The sequence below is a fragment of the Pogona vitticeps genome, chromosome 4 (genome assembly GCF_051106095.1).
Source record: "Pogona vitticeps strain Pit_001003342236 chromosome 4, PviZW2.1, whole genome shotgun sequence".
Classification (NCBI taxonomy): Eukaryota; Metazoa; Chordata; class Lepidosauria; order Squamata; family Agamidae; genus Pogona; species Pogona vitticeps.
In genome coordinates this window covers 130,972,860-130,997,600 of record NC_135786.1, presented here as the reverse complement: position 1 = coordinate 130,997,600, position 24,741 = coordinate 130,972,860, and the positions used below count along the sequence as shown (strand labels likewise).

At 43.4% G+C, this 24,741-nt stretch overlaps 1 protein-coding gene across 2 annotated transcripts; it reads right to left on the bottom strand.

Moving 5' to 3' along the window:
- On the bottom strand, window positions 1–24,741 carry APBB3 (amyloid beta precursor protein binding family B member 3). Of its 2 annotated transcripts, none has more exons than XM_072998392.2 (12): window positions 24,569–24,741; window positions 10,311–10,489; window positions 8,904–8,980; window positions 8,020–8,080; window positions 7,170–7,316; window positions 5,899–6,026; window positions 5,407–5,521; window positions 4,781–4,868; window positions 4,406–4,489; window positions 3,538–3,653; window positions 2,607–2,825; window positions 1–2,172 (listed from the first exon to the last, which is right to left on the bottom strand). In XM_072998392.2, exons 1-12 carry the CDS (start codon window positions 24,615–24,617, stop codon window positions 1,939–1,941), a joined length of 1,497 nt encoding a protein of 498 aa, XP_072854493.2. In that variant the 5' UTR covers window positions 24,618–24,741; the 3' UTR covers window positions 1–1,938. The 2 variants fall into 2 exon arrangements, with proteins under 2 accessions (XP_072854493.2, XP_078248640.1); XM_078392514.1 differs by having other exon boundaries at window positions 9,827–10,489; window positions 24,569–24,636.

Sequence of the window (24,741 nt, the reverse complement as noted above, 5' to 3'; positions counted from 1 at the left end):
TTCTGTGAAGCCAACAGACTGTTTATTGCAAATACATGATGTAGACAAGAAGAAACTATAGTCCCAGGATGTAAAAATTGTAGTACTGTACGGACTTTATTCCAAAATAAAAGCCCAACACGTTTCAGCCTTCTTCAAGGGCATGGTTATTGCACTTGTGTTAGCTATGCTTTTGAAAAGCTTTTTGTTTATTAGATCTGGGTCCAGTTCCTTTCGAAAGAGTTTTAACCCAAGGATTTGGATCCATGTCACTCCAGCATGATACACTAATCACCGTGCCATTCTTACTTGAATTTTAATTCAATGGAATTTACTTCAAAATAATCCTGTTTTATATCTGCGCTGCAGACTTACAGTATTGTTTGAGGCTACTTTGGGGCATTTCCATTCTATGGATCTAACTGGGTTACTGATACGGTGACTTAAAACTAACGGCAAATTAGATTTATTCATTTCCCCACTCACATTGGCACTTCATTCCAGGACCAGTGTAACACCTAGAAATAGAAGCCAAACTATAAAGCAAGTGTAGCTTTCTTCCATATTACTAGTTTATTTGCACAAATCATCAGATATAAAGTATCACTGAGGTAGACTTGAGTCTATCTTAATCTAGGGCTACTTCTAAATAAGGAAACGAAAATAGTTACACAGACTGAAAACTGAAAAGGGAATGTATATAGAGATGTCCCCCTTCCTCTCACCAATGTCAGCCACCCATTTGTAGACACAGATGAAGTGGAACCCAGCAAGCAATTTCACCAGTGTTGGAGAAAGAGGCTCTCTGTATTTATGTGCAGGAAGAAAGGAAGGGTATGAAGATCCACAGGGAGCCTTACCCTACTTCCCTTCTCACAAAACACAAATCACTTGTGTGTCTATTGCAGTTGTTCACCAGCAGTGAGCTATATGGTAATAGTACCAGTCCAAGTGTCAGGCTAGGCATGCTGGTGTTGTTATAAAAGACAATCATGAGTGATGGCGCAACACGCGCACACATTTGTTACAGACATTTTGTTAGTGAGCACTGGAGCTATGTACACCAATTGATCGTTCTGTGCTAAATTACGATCCCTGGCTTGTTTCAGAGGAGCTTCTTTCCCAATATCCAAGGGGCTAGCAACCTCAGGATGGTGCCAGCCACTAGTGGCTGAATCATTTTTCAGAGGTTAAATGGCTGGCATAGACTTTGCCAAGGAGACAGAGTCCTATTGTGGGCCTCTGCCAATCTTACCTATACTGGGAAAGGGGCTTCCATGTGGTGAAAATGATGAAACGGTGTCTTTGCCTCATGGAATGGATTGACAGCATGTAGATTGTTTATGACCAGTTATCAAAGGGAATGCTTTTCCGTATCTATGTCTGACAAATGCAGGGGCCCACGCACTGCCTCAAGTTGCAAAGCTTCCTCCCGTCTTCCATGGAGACCTGCAGCTAGGTTTCATACGCTAAGCGTTCATGCTACAACTGGGGAAGGAGAATTGGGGATATCCACTGCTTTTACTACATGAAATCAAGTGCAGCTACTGTTCCAAAAAAGCTGACATGCCTGTTCGGCTCTGCTCCACGAACCCATCAAGTGTAAGGAGCAGGGCTTTAAGCCTGTGCGGTGCATTTGGTGCTGCTTGCTCCACATGCCAAAGAACATTTTCAAACATTCATGTGCAGCATTGTTTTTTTCTTCTCCCAAAGCCTCCTCCTCATGACCACTACATAGCAAAGGATTAAGAGAAAATATGCATAGCAGGTCCAAAATCAGCCAGGATCCTTGCTCATGAACTGGTCTTGCTTGGATCTGTTGGCTCTTTGAGCTTCAGTAAGAGAATCAACAGACAAAATATTTGCGCTATTTACATTCTGAGGCTGGATATGAGAAGGTGGCTATGGTTCAAAGTATCATCTGGGGGCCACCAGCTCTTCCATGCTGTGCCTTTTGTCCTAAGAAGTGTGGAGCATGGAATGTTTTTGGCGGAAGGCTTCAAAGAAAGAGAAAACCCCTCTCTTGCGTGTGGGTGCCCCACTGCCATTTTTCTGTAAGGGGTGCCCTGTAACGGAAAATGGACACACCGGTGAGTCTACAGACACAGTCCTTTTCATTTTCAACATGGAACGTGAACCAATTTTTGGTCTCATTCGCGATGTAGAAGCCACTAAGCATTTCTGGTACTGGACCTATTGGGGGGAAAAAAACAGACCATGGTGAATTTGCAATGTGGAAACAGTAAGGGCTTACAAAAACCTATAATCACTGTCTTTTGCCATTCCATTGAATTAGCCATTTCTATCTGTCTCGTTGGCTTATGAAAGACAGGGCAGTCCGTTCATGCAGTTATGAGAAGAGATGCATCAGTGCATGCAGGGCATGAACAACAACCTAATTATCAGTGACCCCAGCTTCAGACACTTGAAATCCCTGGGGACTAGGACCCCAAATTAGTATTTGTCCAGGGGGGAATAGGACTAGCAAAGAGCTCTGGGGCTCAAAACGTGCAAGGCAAAAAGATAGCTCTGTATATTGGGTGAAGAACAGATCTGGGGTGGGGTGAGAAGAAGCTTCGCCTGAAATCCTGCTGAAGTCAGGCCTCCATCAATGTCTTCGCATTTACCATGCATGCAGCTTGCACTGCCTCCGAAATGATGCCGGCATCTGGCTCACACCAAAAGACTGTGCATTGGAAACGCTGCTGCCCCATGTCGATAATAAGTGCAAATGTATGGGGGTCTTTTCCAATCCCAATAAAAGTTACGTAGCGGACGTGGCACTGCCAAATGCAGGTGTTCTCCTTGTCTTCCTCCTCCTCCTCCTCTTGCTCCACCTCCGCAGCCTCAAAGAACACAAAATAATCCCATCAGATTTAGACAAAGGATGCATTCAGACTAGCACTCCTCTTGCATTTCACTGTAATTCTGCCTAATCTGTACTGCACTCTATGCGCACTCAGTATATGGAGGCCATTTGTCATATACATTTTATTCCTATCTTTCCTCCAATGAGCTCAATGCTTTGCTCTCCTCTACCCCACTTTGTTGCACATCACAATGACTAGCTGGACTGTCAATAATTTGCCAGTTTAAAAGGAGGCAACATTAATTAACAGTAATTATAACAAATCAAGATGATCAGCTGCTTTCAGCCTACGCCAAGGAGTGTTTAGACATATGCGTAAAATGTTAGTACCCACCAAACTATGGAATGAGAACAGAGCCCTGATGCAGAGAGATACTTGCTAAACCATGGAATTGGAAATTGTCTACAGTATCACTGAAATCCAGTCCGCATGTGTAATCTATGATACTCTCTGACTCGAGAGGAACAAAGCCATAGCAAGACTGGGATTTTGGCATTTAGCAACTGGTTCTACAGACCTAAACTCCACACTTCCTTTGTGTCCAGTCACTCTGTCTTTGCAAGTGCAAAGCTAGATCATAAAGTAGACCAGACGTCTTCACTCAGATTCTGAGAGAGAGAGAGAGAGAGAGAGAGAGAGAGAGAGAGAGAGAAGATGCTGGCATGACTGATATTCCATGAAGACTCACCACAAGCTGGTCTGCTTGCATCACTGAGTCTGAAACACTGATGACAGATGGAGTCCACTGCCCACGTTCACAGTTGCCCATTAGCTCTTCAATGGCATTGTTGAGCACCTCCATCCCTGAAGTGGTGAGGCAAGAAAGAATTGGATGAGGCAGGTCACAGCTGGACTGCTGCTCACTAGTTGAAGAAGAGCCAGCTATGCTTCTTATTTGAATTACAGAAACATCCAGGTCACCTTGACTAAAGCTAAGGATCAATTCCAAGGGCAAGGAGATGTGCAAAGTAGAGGCAGAAAGGTGACACCAAAATCTCCATTCTGAATATTTTCAGGAGGACAACAGTCAAATGGAAAGCAACATCTAGCTCCCTTAACTCTAATTTAATACTGAATGTCTTCAAACATGCATGCACCTCTAAGCGATTTCTTGAAGACCAGCTACTGCAGGGCTAAACTGTGATGTCCCTTATTTAAAAAAAGAAAGAAATAAAAATAGAGGAAGCATTTTGGACTGCAAATTCCATTACAGCAGTCCTGGGAAAGACACAACCTCACTTCATGCTTTTCTTTTGGATACTCTTGCCAGCAAAACCCAAGTCCCAATGATGCTTTCTTATTCAGGGTGAAGATGGAGTTGGTGATGAGAAATCTCCCTGGCTTTGCCCTACTCAGCCATAGTCTGCACAGCCAAGATATAACCGAAGGGTGCCCAAAGTGGACAAGGTGGCCTTGCAGGGTCCCAGCAGAGCTCTTTTCTATACCTTCATGACACCAGCTCCTAAGAGCATCTACATCTTAGTATATGCTGAGCATAGCTTGGCCCATCGCACACATAAATAAATAGGCTGCAGAATTCAATAAGAGTGACCTACCCATAGCTTTGGGGACAGGTGTGCTGCCGACATAAAAACCTTCAAATTTCTGGACAGATTCTCTCACAGCATCCAAAACATCAACTGCCAGGACAGAGCAAAAGATTGTGAACTTAACCTCTTCCTCCTGCTACTCAGCAAATAAATCCCAGGTCAGTAGAAAGGAGAAAGTACCAAAACACAAGAGATGCTTCACCACCCAGACTCATCCAAAAGTAAGCCCTGCTGAATTTATTTATGGATCACTGCAGGTTGGGCATTGGATTTTCAGCATTCATGAGCTACAACCTCCAGAAGTCTGCAGGAAACCCACCAGCCAGATACATAATATTGTTACGGTCTGGAAGGGATATGCAGAATGTAAAGTCTTGTCACCTTGCAAAGGTAAGGCATCTGGAGTGACAGATTCCAGGGTAACAGATCGTGTCAGGCTGTTACTTGCCACTGCTCGCTCGGCCATGATCTACAATATAGAAACAAACCAGGAAAGGTTGGGAATTGCTACCTGAACTTCAGGTGGGGAAGAAACTCAGGAAGGCACTTCGCCAAGATGGTAACCCAGGAAAGGCACAGTTATTGACAAAGAGCATTACAGATACAACACTTTTGATCTCCAGCACTTTACCCAGAAGTGAGAAGTTAACAGGGAAGCCCCCTTAGTATAATAAATGCAGCCTGGTTCTGTGCCTGTTTACCCAGGCATTAAAAGCCACTCTGTTCAATAGGACCTACTACGATACAAGGCTGCACAGAAATGTGTATTTCCTTGTAACGTTGACTTTCACCAGCAACATCTGGGAGTCTAGTTCTGATGAGATCCATGGAATAGAGAGGCCTCATAAGTATATGGCACCTAAGGCTTATTTCAGGTCATAACCAGGACACAACACTCTTGGCTGCCCACTGAGAGGTCCTGAGGCTGCCCCACCAGGGCGGCCCCACTCTGCTCTCCTCCTATGTCTGTGCATGGAAAGAATTGTGCTACAAGTCAGGAGGGGTACCTTGGAGCACATTTCATGCAGGGCCTTGGCAATGGCCTTGGCAGGCACATTGCAGTGGAAGACATGGCACTTCAGCATACACGTGTCCTTGTCACTGGCCACGAAGGCAAAATCCCTGCAAGGAGAGGAGAGCCCAGTGAGCAGGGGCAGGGCTCCAAGCTCTTGTCCTTGTTGCAGAAGGAAGAGGGGGGCCTTACCTGTCCCTTGATCAGGCATAGCATAGAGAGAGAAAAGAAAAGGAGAGTTAACACAGGGTGTCTGTACTAGGTGTTGGAATGCCATTTGGCAAGGGAAACAAAGGGCTTGGTAGGGAGAAAGGGAAGAGCAGATCAGCTGGATGGATGGCCCTATGCCAAAATTTTACATCCCCCACTGCCTATGGTTCATCCCCTACATTTAGGCTAAGATTGGGACTTAAGCCCTACAGCAGCAGGGGGAGAAGGATCAGGGCATACAAACTCTTCCCTGACCATCGGGGAGGCCACTACTCACCTGCCATTGTTACAGCCCACACCCCAGACACGGATATTAATGATGGGCTGGCTGTGGATGAGGCTGTGGTCTAAAGGATCCACCAGACTCATGGTGTCCTTCTTCAAGACCATCACCATGTTTTGGCCCTGTAAGAGAAGATCATAGAGGCCAAAGGTGAAGAATGGGGGAGACCCTTCATAGGGGCCACCACCTCCCAATAACAGCTCTAATGGGGAGGGTCTGGGAGCCTGAGACTGTACTGTTTATCTTCTAGGCCAGAAGTGGGGCACTTGTGGTGCTCCAGATGCTTTTGAACGTCACCTACCGTTGTCCTTCACCATTTGCTCTGCCAGCTAGTCCTGTTGGGAACTGTAGGGCAAAAACATCAGGAAGGCTGTAGCTGCCAACCTCTGTTCTAGGCCACCCCCAGTGCTGCGTAAAGCTGCTTAACAGGCATAGTGTGGTATATATCCTATTGCTGTTCAATGTTGGAATAAGATCATCATCCACAACATGGCAACTCCATTCTAGAAACTGGCCCCAAACTAATGGACAACCTGACATTGATAGGATAACATATACAATAGCAGATTCGCTGTACCATTTTGGTCAGCAAATGTATGATTTTACAGCACTGCAAAAGGAAACACTGTCCAACTATCCATCAATAGACAGATCTTCAGTTGTTGTACCTGAACTGCCTATATACATAGATGGCGGAAGTCAGATTTCACCAAACATATACCAAGCTTTTACTGACTGCTATGCCTGGCCAAAAGGAGTATTTTATTGTTTATGACAATTTTGTAAAATGAAAAATGAAATAAAACACCTGGGACCTATACTGTTATTCTTCCCTGTTGGACATTTTGTTTGTTTAATTCTTAGTGCAAAACTGAATTATTATTTTTTTAAAAAATCAAAACATCTTAGCCTGTTCATCAGGACTGAAAAACCTCAGCTGATGAACTAGCACAAGAGACAATTTTCTATGACAGTACAAGTGGAGCGGAGGCAGTGGAAGGCAGGAGGGCCTGGCATGCTCTGGTCCATGGGGTCACAAAGAGTCGGACATGACTGAACGACTAATCAACAACAAGTGGAGCCAAAGTGGAACCAGGCAGCACTACGGCCAGTGGTTGATGCCGAGGGAGACCTGGAGAACACTCAGGGCTAGTACAACAAAAGCCACTTTAAGCAAGGAGACTGCTAGAAGTCCAGGGTGGTGGACATTATGAACACATATCCCCTCCACTGCCTTGCCAGAGTCTCTCTCCTCTGGTACTCACCTCACCCCATCTGTCAGCAGGGTCCCAATTGTCACACTTGCTTTGAGAGAGTTGCTGGATGCAATTATTCACTGCGATGCTGCTTTTGCCTGGAGCCAAGTCTTCCTCAGGGATCTCCACCCAGCCTAAGGAGCGCACAACAAAGCACTGGCCAGAGAGACAGGAGAGGAGTGTCAGCAATGATAGGCAGGTCTCAGCAGGCCTCCCCCCACCTTGCCCATCTCGTTTGCTGCTATTAATGGATGTCTGGGCTAACACAGAGAAGAGGAACAGCCCTGTCCTTCTCTTTGTAACCTTGTGACTATGGTCAGAGGCCACACACACACACACACACACAGACAGACACAAATACAACTGTTTTGCTCTTCTTGCTTGCTTTCAGACTTCTACATTCTATGCCCAGCCAACTCTATGACACACCGAAGCCTTCATACTTGCTTCTTATTCATTAGGTGCCCTTTGGAATGCAGAGAAGGCCAGCACTGCAAATCTATACATATGTACATACCTGGGATCAAGTTCCACTGAACTTTGTAAGCTTGCTTCTAAGTAGGCATGCATAACATTGCATTATGATATGGGGGAATGCACCATGAAATAGAGACTACTAAACAGCTGCAATACTCAGCAGAGAAGATTCAGAGGACACTAGACACATTATACTTCTCCAGGTGAAAAAGAGGCTAGCCAGAGACAGAATCCAGTCACCACATGGCAAATCACAGAGGGACAATTCTTCTATAGTTGACTTGTAGGGATAGCCTTATCTGTGCTGAACTATCCACTTTATCCCAAAGAGAACCTGCAATCTCAGTTAAGTGCCCCCAGTGCCACCCACTAGCTGACTGACCTTGGAGCTGGGCTCTGTGTTGCTCTGAGGATGATCCTCACCATGATAATTCAATGATATCCTGTAACAGATAAACAAGTATAACAGTGACGTAGAGTTTCCCAGTCATTTGGTACAAGCTCTTGGGGCTTCTATTCAAGCTCCAAAATAAATGTCAGGAAAGGGTGAGTGACAACCATGTATCTCATCACTGTCAATTCTCTGGCACATTACTGAGTTTAATTTAGAATGCACAGACCTATTAGGCCAGTACAATCTTTCGTGGAGGCCTTGTTGCTCGTATGACATGCTGCACAGTTCGATTTAGAAATAGTATGAAAATTGGCCATATCTTAGAATGATCTGCTTTCCACAGTACAGTATCCTGCTTTCCACAGATGATCATGACTTTCAACTGTCAAAAAGGTTATTCTAGGGATGCCATTGGCGGCTGGTGATTGCCAACAATTAAAGAGTTCCTGCTCTGATCCCAGGGATTTCATGACTCATGAGCAATCAGTCTCATTACATGCAAGTTGGGTGAACCCCAGAATCAAAACAGGAATAAAAGTATAGATGTGACCCCCAGGCAACAGATACCTTGTATCTTTCTTTCCTGATGTGCTTTCTACTTTGGCATAACATTTTGTACTGAAAACAACAGAAAATGGTTGTCTAAGTAGGATGTTAACTAAAGCGGTGGGGGGGCAAGGTTTCTTCCTGACTAAACAACAGTAGACCAGATATATGTGGAATGGGAGCAAACCTATTTATTTGGACCTACAGAGATCTATGTCATTAGAGAGACAGCCAAAGGAGAATATAGTAAGATAACAAATCCCTCTTTCACTTTCACCAAGATTAGATATGGCCAGGGGGCACGTTGCTTATGGAGAAAATCTTACCTTCTGGGCAGTGATGCCATTGGGCTTGGAATAGGTCTGTCTCTGGACATATGTCTCACTGTAGCAGTCCGAAGATCCTGAATGAGAGCAGAGAAGAAGCTCATGAGAGGTGCTTCAGCCAATACAGAAGAGGACCTTTAAGACAGCTCTTTATTATTATTTTCTAAAGCATCCAGCAATTCATCTAAGCATGACATATTGAGAGGATTAACTAACAGTTAAAGTGGACCCTTGATCCCACAGTCATTCTCGCAAAAAAGATACAAATTTATCAGTCACCATGGGTCTGAGGTAACAAGGGCTGGTACAGAGTCTTCTTGAAATCTATATATAATTCTTTCGCTTTGTGGGAACTACAAGATATTGAAGACATAGATATTGAGATAGCTACACAGCATGTAATGATTTTTATAATCTAGAAAGGGAAATTCCTAGTTTATAGTCAATACCAAAATCTCCACTACAGTCTCTCTGTCCAGTTGACAGACTTCTGTTGGTGGAACTGTGGAATCAATCTAGCAAGCATCATTTCCCCCTTTAAAACAATTCCAAAATCTAAAATTGCCTATCTGTACTGCTAGTGGAAAAGTAGAAAGTTATCAACTGCAAGTTGTAAATGTCACACAGGCTCTTGTACTGAGCTGCTGAGAATAATGAACAGCAACACTTCTGAAAAGTGCTGAAGACATATTCTTGCAGGTCCTACTTTTTTGCTTCAAAAAAATCAGATTCTAGCTGAACAAAGTCTTAACAAAAACAAACAAACAAACAAACACCAACCCCCCAAAACACAACAGACTGGTACCCCCATAAACAAGTAGATTTTCCTGCAAAGATGGTGTGGGCTTTATTACAACTCAGTAGATTTCAGTAGTGACTATATTACATTTATTTTACTGTATCCTGGGCATTCATCACAATACCTTCATGGATAGTCTCTTCTCCTATGTGGACTAAAGAACAATGTGATCTTAAATAAAAATAAGAAGATCTATTAAAATAAACCCAAGTAAACATACTTAGTGTCAAGGTACATGCTCCTTCTGACTTGAGACTTTACAGATTAAATTCTGTGGAGAAAGTGCCTCTGAACTATAACATTAGCTCTGAAAGCCAAGCTGTCTGTTGTTTCTAGTAAAATAGAGACCCCATAAAAGCATTCACACATACAAATGTTGATGAGCTAAATCCACAAATGCTACTCTGCTCAGTTTCACCACAAAGGCTCTGCATGTCTGCCACAGTTGCAGAATTGTGAGCCTAGGCTTTGATCTGGACAAAAATTAAAATCCAAGTTCTTGGGCTAAAATCAGCCCTAACCAAGTTGAGACCAAGAGTTGGATAGCTGGTGTTAGTGTCCCTGTGGACAGCATCCACCATACAGAAGAAGCTTTAGAATCTTGATACCATTTCTTCCAAAGCAGCTTCCCCACTGTGGCCCAGGTCAGAAGCGAAGGATGGGTGTTGCCATTGTGTGGTGCCTGTGGGCACATGCCAGTAGTATGTCCCTGAGGAGTCATGGATTTTTCTCCATCCTGGGGGAAGGTCAAGATCTGCCTCCAGATTCTGGTCATTCCACAGATTATCTAAGGAAAGAGAGAATACATTAGATGAGGGGTGAATAAGTTTTATTATAAATAATGGTGGGAAGCTCAGCAGAAAAGGCAGGTATCTCTATTTGTCAGTCCTTCAGAAACCTCTTGTGATAACATGGAGCTTCCTGTTTCTAATTCTCAAGAATATTTGTTGTCACAACCAATGGGGTGTGTAATGGTATAAATTACAGGTGTAAATTTCCTCTAGTGAAGAAATTGATGCTTTTATTTCTTGTTGTGCACTAAGTCATGCAACAGCACAAACAGAACATACAACCACTTACTTCTTAACTTGTGGCAATTCACCTCTGAAATCTACACTGTTAAACTTAATACCAGTGGCTGCAAGGAATACGATTCTAGCTGATGTTCTATAATCAGCTGTTTAAAAAGCTGGGGTAGGGGTAGGGGTCCAGATCTTCAACTGAAACAATTCAATCTTCACCTTGCCTTGAGTCTTACATGACCTACCTATATAGGCTACTGAGAACAAGGAAATTATACCTTGTATACAGCTGTTTTAAAGTGTCCAGTTCTGAAATAATGACATTCATTGTTGTCAGGAATTTGACACATTTGGAGGAAATTGTACTTTATTGTTTCAGCCTCCAGCCAAGTTTCAATTTACAAGGCTTTATTAAACTTTTGATACTATTGACATAATCTTTTATAAACCTTAATAATGTGTACAATCTGTATGAGTGATAAGGGCAGTTTGATTCTAATCCTTCAACTTTTTTTTATTTAGAGTAAGCAGTGAATAAAAACATTATGGTGAATTCACATGAGTTTGTTTGGATGTCTGGAGAGATCAGATCTGGCCACAGTGACACATGCCTTAGTTACATCCTGGCTGGATGACTGTAACATGCTCTATATGAGACTGCCTGTGGAAAGTGTCTGTAAACTTCAGCGGGTCCAAAACATGGTAGCCCATTTGCTGACTGGGGCTGGTTACAGGGATCACATAACCGCTATTACAGGAGCTCCACTGGCTGCTGATCCATTTCTGAGCACAATCCAAAGTGCTGGTTCTAACCTATAAAACCCCAAATGGCTTGGGTCCAAGCTAAGGACCACATGTTCCTTTATGAAACTACTTGGGTGTTAAGATCATCAAGAGAGGCCTTCCTCTCAGTCCTGCCACCTTCACAGGCGTGTTTGGTGGGGACACGGGAGACGGCCTTCTCTGTGGCTGCTCCCAGACTTTGGAACTCCCTCCCACAGGAGGCCAAGCTGGCCCCATTGTTGCTGTCCTTTCTCTTCAGGCAAGCTTCCCCTCAATGACTGACTGCCTGAGTGGAATTTTTAAATGGATTGTTGTGCCTTTATTGCTTTGAATTTGTTTTTGTTATTGCTTTCATTTAAATATTGTTTTTTTAATGATGTGAGCTGGGGTTTTTTTTAAGGAGAAAGTCAGGGCAAAATAATTTAAATGAATAAGTAAATTAAATAAATCTAATTGCTGTGAGCAAAAACTTCAAAAGAGGAGGAAGAAGCCATAGTGAGCCCTTTTCATATCGCTGGATAAAAAAAGTGTTACCTTTCCTGCTCTTTACTTTTTATTGCTATTCATAGTTTGCAATTTATGCTGATAGGCCTCCTCTTTACCAAATGGCCTATTGGGGGCTTCTGCATTTGTGAGGGGGATTCTGTTGAGGCCGTCTGGACTCCACATAGAGAAATATGTGGAAAAACAACTGCTTGTTGCTGATTTTGTGCCTGGTCTTATCACGCCTGTACATTCCTATTCTGAATTCAGGCAGAAAATTCCTGTTCAAAGTCGGATGAGATTTGACACCTTATCCAAACCTCTGCATTCTTCCCAAAGGGTAAAATTAGATGATTAGCTTAGCTTGCATTTAAAAATCTTATGGCCTTAAGCGATTATAGTCATTTCTTTGTTCTAGCACATGTTTCCCTGTCTCGCCATCTAGTATTTCAGAGAGCTTTGTTTTGTGATCATCATTAGAAGATAAACACAGGCTTGATTAGCAAACCTAAGTGCTCAGGCATGCAGATCTGAGAGCATCATCTCACTAAATGACATATGTGCCAATAGTAGGACATACACACTCCCCTGAAGATTTGTCTCACCCACACACTTTCTGTGGGCTTTTATGTCAAATGTTGTAGTGGGAGAGGATAAGGTGAGTTCCCTTTTTCCAGTACAGTCCACTACAAACAGTAGCTCCTGACAGGGACCCAGAAAGGTGCAGATAGGAAAATTCTGGGGAAGGGCTTGTTTGCACTAGCAATTAAATTGTCTGATTTCCCCAGAATGAGGCAAATTAGCCTGTCCCCACAGTGGACCAAAGACTGGGACAATTGCCTGTCTAATGGCACCCTTAATGTCTGCTATAACATCTTTTCATTCCTCTCTTTTATTCCCTGATTTGTCCTATTCTCCACAAAACCACCAGAGAGTCAACAAATTCTGTCACTTTTTCTTACACAGCTTCTGGGGAAAGAAACTGTTCAAAGGAAGCTTCTAATTAAGGGAACAAATCACTCCAAGAAACTTGTAACCCACTTTTTCAACTACACTGCACAGGCTGTTTCCAGAAAGCTAAAGTGTCACGAACATTGCACAGATGAAGTCTAAAAGAGGCATGAGAACAGCTCAAACTACATACTAGAACACATTAGAAACAGCATTTGGGTTCTCTTTGAAAAGAGAATGAACCAAAGATGGAAGTTCTAGATTAAACATTTAGTGTAATCAACCCCGAAAGCTAGATACTAGGCTGCTGGGCATCTGCATGCTTCTATCTATTCCCATTCATCTACTGGAATATTTCTGAGCTCCCTGTTCCCCACTTGCAAACCATCATCCACTGTGTAGTCTAAACTACAGATGCATATGTCTAAAGTGATCACATGTTCCATTAAATATTTCAAAGGAGAAAACAACTTAAAGCTACCATCCCTCCAGCCATTTAACAGAATCAGCAAAAATGAAGTACGTAGGAATAGTACAAATGGAATAATCTTGAGTAGAGGACTCACTGTAAAGAGGTAAAATCGATATCCATAAGCCAATATATAAGATAGCAAGCTGAGTGTAGTCAAAATTCCCTTGGGCACTTCTATGCACAGAGGACTTAATGGTACTATGCCCTTAATTGGAGTGGATAATTTTAACAGTATCTTCAGTCTCCGCCTTCTCCAAAATACAAGCATTGCATTTCCCATTTAAGCAAATAAGATGAGCTTTCAAACTCTCCAGCACTGTTTCTTAGGCAAAGATGGTATAAAACTTGGGGTTTAAGCAAATAGTTCAAAAATTGGGCTAAATGTTCTGCTTATTGCTCATGGAACTAGATTGCCAACAAAGGAAAAACTAGGTTCCATGTGAGAAAGAGGTGACAAAGGTATCAACTTGCAGTCTCTCCCCTTTCTGCAAATAAAAACCTGCACATTGTGAGAGGCTGCACTTTGTCGGTAGATGGACTTCACGAGCCATAGGCATCACATCTGACCGATATTTGCCCCAATCACATGTTTTATGCCAACTTTGCCCAACAAAACCTGTAAAATCAAAAGCTCATTTTAATTGTAACATTTTGGAAATCTAATAAAGATATTGCCTAATTAAGAGCTGTTTTTAAAATTCCCCTTATCATTTTCTGTAGGAGAATATTTTTTGCTTACATTTAGATTACAGGTATCTGAGACTCAGAAGGACAAAGATTCTGTGACCAATATCCTGTTGCCTAAACATGGCACCAAATGGCATTGTTTATGTGTCCTCCCTACTTTAGCAGCCCTCCTAGCAGAACTGGTTGCCAGTTGGTCATGCAACTGGTCATGCAATGGGAAGCCTGCCAGAGCAGGATGCTTACGTGATTGCCATTCTGCTTACATTTAGGCAATAGGATACCAACAGCTCCACTGAAGAAGGAATTCTGGAAGAGCATAACTCATAACATAATTATGAAAAGCAGACTATGGGCTATGAGAAAAATTCCACTGCACCTGATCACCATTTTTCTGAGCCAGACTTGGTGATACACAGGAGATTCATGAACAAGCTGTTGTGTTTTATGAAAAAAAATGAAAAACAGCATCAGAAACAGTGACCAGGAGTGGAAGAGTTGTGGGTGGGAGAGGGAATAACATGTATAAACCTTTATCCTTGGGCCATATTTTCCACTAAAACCATCCTTTTCCAAAAGTTGCTTTCCCTCCTGCAGGGAAAGGGACATGATTTTTCTGAATTCTTCCACCTGTAGAGTAGGAAACACCTTGGGAAGGGTAATTGTGGATAGACAAATGATAGGAGGGGAAGAGTTCAAGTTCATTTGTATAGTCATAAAATGCCAGTCATTATGATGGGGTAGGGAGTATGGGTGAAGAGAGACAGCACATACATTCTGACAGCCCTTGGAGTGGTGCCGTACATCTCTACCAAGGTAAGTGCACCCTGACACAGTTCCTCTCATCATCAGGACAGGGTAGGCCTTGCTCCCACTGCAGCACTGACTCCCATTGTGCAACAGTTTGCTTTTTTACTTTATAAGTGATTAGTAGCTTTTACAGGTACCTCCAGAAAAAGGGCACCTGGTACAGCTGTATCATAAATACATGGTACAGCTATTTGGCCTTCTCTTCCTTAATGAGTTTTCTCTTGTAAGACCTGATGATGGAAGAAGCAGTGGGAGAACACCAAAGGCTTATAAAGACTTGGAGAATTGTACCCATCTGTCAGCTCATGCTGCCTCTGCCTCTGGTGATCCATTTCTGATACTTGCTCAGTCCTCTTTGGGCTATAAGCCCTCTTTTTTTCTTCTTTTTATTGCTTGCTCCTAGCTTCTATTTCATTATGTTAGAATGTGACCAATAGGTGGAACTTGGTTTTTGCTTTTATCTCTAAGACTAGTTAAAAGCCAATGAAGATTGAGAGGGAGGAAAAGGGATAGAGAGTCCCAAGTCGATTTATTTCTCTCTTATCTCTCTTTCTCCTTCTCTGTTCTTCAAACACCTCGCCATTGCTCATGCCACTGCAGTTTCAATGAACAGAGTGAAGGATAGGATGGCAAGAAGGTTATGACATAAAGTTCTTCTGTCAGTTCTGTCTTCTACTGAGCAGCTTCAGGCATGCTGGTTTTCTTTTCATGTGGACTGTGCAGTACAGATTTATTGGGTGTTACCCTAACACACCATTTTTACAGCTGGATCTTTCTGGAATATAGTTAAGGCACTGGATGATGCAGACTGGTAGGATTGATGCAGCAGATATACATATGCTCTGCTTAAGTTAAGTGCATGCCAGTGGCCAAGACTCTCACACCCCATAGAATGGCCTCATGTATTTTGGGAACTTGCTTATTTGCTGCATCCATCTACCATAACTCTTTCCAATTAACTTTATACCATGCAAATGGTTCTCTACATATCTTTGAATCCAGTTGACTAATAGAGATGGTATTTCCATTTTGACATGCATTTCCCAAAACACGAGAGGCCTTGGTTTTGATTTTCATGGTCTGTAACTGATTGGAATCCAGCTTGTACTTCTGGGAGTTCTCAGTCCACATACAGTACTACTGAAGCCTACCTTGTAGGATTTTGAGCATAACCTTGCTAGCATGTGAAATGAGTGCAATTGTATGGTAGTTGGAGCATTCTTTGGCACTGCCCTTCTTTGGGATTGGGATGTAGACTCATCTTTTCCAATCCTCTGGCCACTGCTGAGTTTTCCCAAACTTGCTGGCATACTGAGTGTAGCACCTTAACAGCATCTTTTAAGATTTTAAATAATTCAACTGGAATGCCATTAACTCCACTGGCCTTGTTGTTAGCCATGCTTTCTAAGGCCCACTTGACTTCACTCTGCAGGATGTCTGGCTCAAGGTCAGCAACCACACTATCTGGGTTGTCCGGGACATCCAGATCTTTCTAGTATAATTCCTCTGTGTATTCCTGCCACCTTTTCTTGATGTCTTCTGCTTCTGTAAGGTCCCTCCCATTTTTGTCCTTTATCATGTCCATCTTTGCACAATATGTTCCTTTAATATTTCCAGTTTTCTGGAACAGATCTCTGGTTTCCCCCTTTCTATTGTTTTCCTCTATACAGTATCTTTGCATTATTCATTTAAGAAGGCCCTCTTGCCTCTCCTTGCTATTCTTTGGAAGTCTGCATTCCATTTTCTGTAACTTTCCCTGTCTTCCTTGCATTTTGTTTCCCTTCTCTTCTCTGCTATTTGTAAGGCCTCGTTGGACAGCCACTTTGCTTTCCTGCATTTCTTTTTTTGGGGAGGATGGTTTTTGTTGCTGCCTCCTGTACAAAGTTACGAGCCTCCATCCATAGTTCTTCAGGCACTCTGTCCACCAAATTGAGTTCCTTAAATCTGTTCTTCACTTCCACTGTGTATTCATAAGGGATTTGGTTTAGATTATACTTGACTAGCCCAGGGGTTTTTCCTACTTTCCTCAGTGCAAGCTTATGTTTTGCTATAAGAAGCTGATGATCAGAGCCACAATCAGCTCCAGGTCTTGTTTTTGAAGACTGTATAGAGCTTCTCCATCTTTAGTGTCAGAGAACATAATCAATCTGATGTCCATGTATAGAGTCGCCTCTCATGTTGTTGGAAAAGAGTGTTTGTGATGACCAGCTTGTTCTCTTGACAAAGCTCTATTAGCCTTTGCCCTGCTTCATCTTGAACTCCAAGGCCAAACGTACCTGTTGTTCCTTTTCTCTCTTGACTCCCTACTTTAGCATTCCAGTCCCCTATAATGAGAAGAATATCTTTCTTTGGTGTCAGTTCTAGAAGGTGTTGTAAGTCTTCACAGAGTTGGTGAATTTCAGCCTCTTCAGAATTGGTGGCTGGTGCATAAACTTGGATGACTGTAATGTTGAAAGGTCTGCCTTAGATTCATATTGAAATCATTCTATAATTTTTGATATTGTATCCCAGTACAGTTTTTCCCACTCTTTTGTTGACTATGAGGGCTACTCCATTTCTTTTATGGGATTCTTGCCCACAATAGTAGATATGATAATCATCTGAATTGAATTCGCCCATTCCCGTCCATTTTAGTTCACTGACGCCCAGGATGTCAATGTTGATTCTTACCATCTCCTGTTTGACCACATTCAGCTTACAAAGGTTCATGGATCTTACATTCCAGGTTCCTATGCAGTATTTTTCTTTGCAGCATTGGACTTTCCTTTCACTTCCAGGCACGTCCACAGCTGAGCGTCCTTTCGGCTTTGGCCCAACCACTTCATTGGCTCTGGAGCTACTCCTTGTCCTCTGCTCTTCCTCAGTAGCATGTTGAACACCTTCCAACCTGAGGGGCTCATCTTCCGTCATGTCTTTTAACCTTTTATTTCTGTCCATGGAGTTTTCTTCGCAAAGATACTGGAGTGGCTTGTCAGTTCCTGCTCCAGGTGGATCGCGTTTAGTCAAAACTCACCACTATGACCTGTCCGTCTTGGGTGTCCCTGCATGGCATAGCCCATAGCTTCTCTGAGTTACTCAAGACCCTTCGCCATGACAAGGCAGCAATCCATGAAGGGGTGCTTGTTTGTAGGCACTACCAATTTTATTATGGAACCTGATGTGACCACTCATGGGGGGAGGGTCTGTGGGTGACCTAGTACATCTTTAGCTCTCAGATCATTAGAGAAAAGGCCACAGCTCAGTGACAGAAAACATTGACTTTGTAAATCTAAGGTCCAAGTTCAGTTCCTGATGTTTCCAGGTAAAATATTCAAGTAGCAGCTTATGGGGGGGGGCCTTTCTCTATCACAGGGCCACTACCTATCAGAGAACAGTGCTTGGCAACAAGGACTAATAACATGACACAGGATAAGGCAGTATTCTTAGAGTCTTGTGATCACAATCCTAGAAACCCCAGATGGCTTGGAGGGTCATACGACTTTCTCAAACTATTGCTGTACTTCGTAAAGCCTGGTGTGTTTTATCCTGAGACCTAGACTGGCAATTGATACCGATTGATGGTATACTGATACACTACGAGAATTAAAGGTCTGTGTGTTGACCAAACTCCAGGAGGCAGTGGAAGACAGGAGGGCCTGGCTTGCTTTGGTCTATGGGGTCACGAAGAGTCAGACACGACTTAACGTCTAAACAACAACAACTGTGTGGATATGCAAATTCTGATTAAGATGTTGCAACATGTGGGAGCCACAATGCAATAATCGCAGCCCACACGTACTTCGCAGCAAAAGGGTGCTCAGAGCTGCACACACACTGACAAGGCATGCTCCCTTCACTGATAACTATCTGTGTGTCCCAGATGAACAAGGTCTGGGGAAGGTGTGGTCTAGGAATCTGAACATATTTAGGAAGTCTAACAAGCCCAGCTTTCATGTTGAGCAAGGAGAAAGGAACCCACTTTATCTTGCTCTCTGCTTTCCTGGGAAATCGATCCCTGGGAGCTAGAGTCAGAAGCAAAGCTAAATATGCAACCTGGTGATTCTCTGCAGGACTTGCAGAAGCAAGACTATAACGGTAACTGTATCTGCCCACTACACACAGCTAAAAATATCCAAAGGTCACTATGCCCCTTCTGCTTTATTATCCTGTTGATTCTCCCAGTATGGAGGGGACAGAAGGTGAATAATCCATCACTTGCAATTCAATTACATACTGCAGGCCCTGCTGTCTCTGTCGGCCAAGCAGGCTACATTCCATTTAATCAGGTCCTGCCATCCTTTGGAGCAGCTCAATCAGCTGCCAGAAGCACCAGCACAGAGCAAAGAACGGACCACTCCAAATGCATATGTGCACATTTGTGTTAGGAGTTTAGTGAGAGAGCAGGGGCTGCATTTGGGGACGACCACCATAAGCATTCCATTTGAAATTAATCTCTATGTTCACATTCTCCAAGTGGCAATTTGTCCACATGCAGAGGCTCATATTGTGACTGCTCAATTTTTGCCTTAACCCACAAAGCAATTTCTATGCCAGTCTGTCTGGTAAACTGCTAAGTGTGGACAGACTGACATATTGAGGTTGTTACAATGGGGAACGAGCTCAAGCAGCCTCCAAGTGGCAGTTGTTCTGTGCACATCAGTAGACTATGTATGTAACTCTGTATACCATCCATTTGTTTGGAAACATTATGCAGCTAGACTCAGTGACTTATCAGTAGGCACAAGGGCAGAACGAAATAATATTTATTTTATTTATTTCTTAGTTTTTTATTTTGAACTGCTAGAATCTATAGAGGAACTCGCCTGTGTGCCAGCAGGCTTCACTGGAGTTGTCCAATTGGCTCCCACTTAAATAACACAAAATTAGAACAAAGGCCTCTTGACTAGACATCAACATCACCTGAAACCATCTGAAGCACACCTGTAAGTGCAAGAAAGGATTCCATGGAAACATTTATGCCAAACTAAATCTATGAGCCTTTGTGATACCTGGCTATGTAGGATTTGCTGCAACAGGCTAATAAAATTTCTCTTTCTGGATCATTTTAAAGAAATCCCAAATACTGGCAGTGTCACAAGCTCATTTTCCAAAAATTTTTTTAAAAGTAGAATGTTCTGATTTTTATTTGATCAAACCAAGGCTTACCCTCTAATGCTCAAGAGAGTGTAACTTGGTCAATAAGCTGAACTCCAGTTCAGTCAAAGCCTCTAGCTGTATGGTACAGTCTTTCATTAAGGTCTTCATGTTATATAGTTTGAATATCATGTCATAGACATACTGTTTATCATTGTAAAAGAACATATTCCATACTCTGTATTTCTTTTCAGCTTTTAAAAAAAGTGGCAATGGAAAAAAATGAGAAAAAAACTTTCCTCCCTAATTTTTTTGGTTTTTCCCCCCAGGCCTTCCCATCTCTTGCTGTACCTAATTTACCTATAATGTCTCCTGCTGTGAGATGTAGCCACTGTTCAGAACAGGATGACACTCACATTTTGCAAAGAGAAAAAGATCTGTTAAAAGTGCCAGACCTCTCTTTCACTCCAAGCTGATTCTTTTCAAGCCAATGTGAAATGATTGCGATAATCATAACAGCAAAGCAACACTGCAATATATAGTTAACTACAAATTAGAAGCTCTTAAAGGCAGAGAGAACTGGCAGAATATGGTATCATGGGGCAGTACAGTGACATGTACTTGTGAAGTGATTAGATGTGAATTTGCCCCAAACCTTTTAATTGATGGATGTGTTGATTCATCAGATCCCCAAGCCTATGTTTATATAGAATCAGTATACTGTACAATACATTCCATATCACATACCAAATTTCATGTGGAATTCTCTGTATGCAAACACACAAATATAGTGTGTAGGATGTCCATGTCATGGGCAAGTTTTGGGCTCCCTCTATTAAACCAGCCTTCAGTGAAAACCAGAACATGCAAATAGCTGTAGCACCAGACTTTGCACAGAGCCGATCATTCCTTCTGATGCAAGCAGAAGAGTAGGGTGGGTATTTTCAGTAGCTCTGATCTAAACCTGGGCCACATTAAACTTTGGAGGGGAGGGGAGCTGAAGATTGATTTCCACATGTCCTTATGTGAATAGCCTTATATGTCTGCCAACTTGCCTACAGAATCACAGGAAAGAAACAATCCTAATTCTGTGTGCACTCCAGGTATTAAGGTCTGATGACTGCTGGGAACACTTAGCAATGCCCAGAATCAGCTGTCAAATGTCCAATGGGAAAAGGATCAATCTTTTCTTCCTTTTCACTAATGCTCTAATGTGCAATAAACAAAGAAAAAAAAATCAGGAGACATTTCATGTGTCTCCTGTATCAGATTTTGTATGATAACGGTGAGTCCTTGTAAAACCTATGCTATACAAGCAATCTCCACCTACCAGAATTACCAGTTCTGCTTTCCCACTGAAAATTCCACAGCTGAAACTCCTTGCTGAACTGCACAGAAGAGAAATAATATCCTAACACTCTTTCTCCCCACCTCCGCAAACCAATAAACTATTACACTTGTGCCAGCTCTGAGAATTTAATCAAGGAAATGCAGCTTTCACAGATGGGATTAATCTGGCTCGAACAAGCTACAGCAGAGTACACATGTCACATCCTTGATTCAGTGGGTTCCTCCCAAACACTCAAATAGAGGATGGTATTATCTGAAAGGATTGATGTTTTCATTTTTACTGAGGTTGGAGCCATTGGAAACTTTCCACTGGAAAATGGAAACAGATGGTCACACAAAATGTGGAAAATAACGTGGGTGCGATTTTATTAGCAATGAATTCTCTTCAATCAAATCGACTCCCCCCCCCAAGTATTACAAATTCAGAGCAGAGATACAGCTGTGAGAAAATGTCATGTTTTCATGATCCACTGAGACTGGGGAGTACCGTGATGAATAGTCCTACCTCTTCACAGTACAGTCAGCATAGCCCCCAAAAGTGAACAGTGTAGATGCACACCTCTGCAGGTTTCTGTTTGCACACCTAAGTCTAAGCCTTATCCATAGAGAACTGTTTCCCCATCCTTCTTGAATTTTCCATTTATAGTCATTTTCAGAGCTTTGCTAGCTGAGGAGCAGGGCAAAACTATTTTGAATAAATACATAAATGCACACAACACTGTTTGCAAGTAGGCAAAGCAAATCTGTGGCACGTCCCCCTGCAGCAAGTGGTGCCAAAGTTTCTCACTGTCTCCCCAAATCGCTTGGAGGTCAAGCGTTCTATCAGATTCATCACCCAGATGTCACAACCTGTGCTTAGTTACAGGAACAGGAAAATAAGGACATGATTTCACACCCACTATCATGACAGCAGTATTCTGGTGACCATCTCCTAAAACAATTGTTATTTTCTGGTGTCAAAACATTTTAGTAGGGTTCTCAAGGCATGTGAAATGTTCAAGAAGTGGTTTACCATCTCTGGTTCCCCCTCCAGTGAGTTTCCATGGCGCACAGGGGCTTGAACTCAAATCTCCTGATCTATCACACTCTATCTTTTACACCACACCAACTCTAAAACAGTACAGACCAAAAATTTACAACAACCCCATACTCTGGCTAATGTATCTTACCTGCTTAGATTCATACTTCCATTGCAAATCTTGCAATGAGATACTGAATAGTAGATATCTGCCTAACTAACCCAGCCAGTATGACTATTGACCATGCTCTCTGAGAATGGGGTGGTGTTGGTCAAGAAAAGTAACTTTTCCAAGGCCAGATATTAGCTTAATACTTGGCCATCTGTGGGATGGATGCAACCTACAAAATAATTTTACAGCTTTAAACACAAGGAAAATAAGAAGTGTTGTTGAAGTTGTAAGGAACAGTGATCAGAATCTGCCAGCCACCCTAGAATTGCATTTCTAGCCTGCATACGCAAAAAAGGGAGCAGGACATTAACATGGCCTTTAGCTTTCATGACCTATGCATTGTTAATGGCAGGTCCTTTTGAAGATCACTAAGTCAGAGGAGATTTGATTGCATACAACAACAACATGGAAAAGAGGTGTTTCACATAATCATTTTACAGGTCTCTTTTCCATTTTGTACACACGAGGCAAAAACCTGTTGTGTAACTTCATGGGTGCAACAAGATCATATATGGTTGTTATGATAGCACCAAGGTGAAAGTGCTCAGCACAAAGCCCTTCCAACAGCACATTGTGCAATTAGTTATGCCAGGGATCGACAGCTGATTGTGCAATTGAATTAAAGAGAACATAATATAAAGTTGCATAGATGTAGGGGTGCCAGCTGTTATGCCCAGCAACAAGGGATTGAAGAACTGAATATTACACTGCTGTGAACAGGATTTTGTTCACTATGCATTAATATACAGTATATACAAACATAGTGGTTTTCAGTGCTATGCCTGAGCACTACTAATATGACATCCTTCCTGCTGGATGTCATAAACTTCATCATGAATCACAGCCTCCCACGAGGGGCCAATGTTCGCAACAAAACACAATTATATTCCTGATGCCCTAAAACGTACAAAAGCTGGTCATCCCTGTGTTGTCAGACTGAGGTATTCAGTAGATATCTAAGTGGGAATAAATTATAATTAAATTGGTTAAAAACTTCTTTCATACCGCTGAACTACCCGCAGGATGCTCTGAAACTCTCTGCCACCCCTGGCTTGAGTTTCTGTTCTGCATTGATAAAAATACTAGATTGGGGTTGTGGGGGGGGGATTAGTCAAAATAAGAGAGGCTCGCTCCTTTCTGGTTGTGGCATGACTTGTACTCCCTGGTCTTGTGATGCTGAGGAAATCGACGGGAGTTTAAAAAACTCTAATCAACTTTCCCGAGACAGAAAGGCGTCTCTCCTTCAGCACCATGGAAAGCTACCTGAAGATCGCTGCAGGGAGACTGGGGGGGGGGGGGCAGAGCCGGTGGCTACCCGCGGCTCCGGAGTCGCCCCGCTCCCCACCCACCGAGGCCTTACCATGCCGTGGCTTTTTCCTCTCAGGAAAACCAGTTTGAATTTGCGAGTGTGTGTTGGTGTGTTTGCGGGTGGGGCGGGGGCGCGCGGAGAGGGAGCTGCCGACCGATCTTTCTGTACCAGCCATTTGTGCATTCAAAGTCGTTTCTCTTCCCAATTTGTTTTCTCCCCTTACCTGCTGCCCCCGCCCCCGCCCCGCTTGCCTCTGCATACCAAGGAGGCGAGAGCAACCGAAGGACCCTCGAGGGACACGAGTCTCCCCCCCCCCTCCATCAGCTCCCAGGAGAAACAGCAATGAAGTACGACCCTCCAAGCTCAGTCCGGGCACACAGAGAACCGGGGGGGTGCGGGGGACGGAGGCAGGAAAGCAGCACTCAGGTGGCCACGCTGGCCTCCCAAGCCTTCCCCCCAGGCTCTTCCGAAAGAGCCACCCTGGCCACGGGGGAAGAAAGGAAGGGACCCTCTGGAGCTGATGTCCCCAGGACGCCCATCATACTCTTATCCCACACTTCCCAGCCCAGTATGCGAGCCCCCCCCCCCCGATCAGGCTTGGGCCAAAGCCTGGCGCAGTTGCCACCCGATCCCTCTGTGGGTGCTCCCTCCCCCCGCGTCCCTGCGCCGGTGCAGTGCCTGCTCCCCTGCACCCCCACCCCTCTCCCGCCGCCGCCGCCGCCGCCTGCTCTTCTCTCACCGTCACAGTTGACCAAGATGATGGCCAGCATGTAGTCCTTGCCTAACATGGCTCCGCTCTGTCAGGGAGACGAGCAACCGTCCAGCTCGGAAAGGAAAAAAGGAGGGCGGCGGCGGCGGCGGCAGGAGCCCGGGGGGAGGATGTGCCAGCAGCCAGCGCCGGAGTGTGGGGCG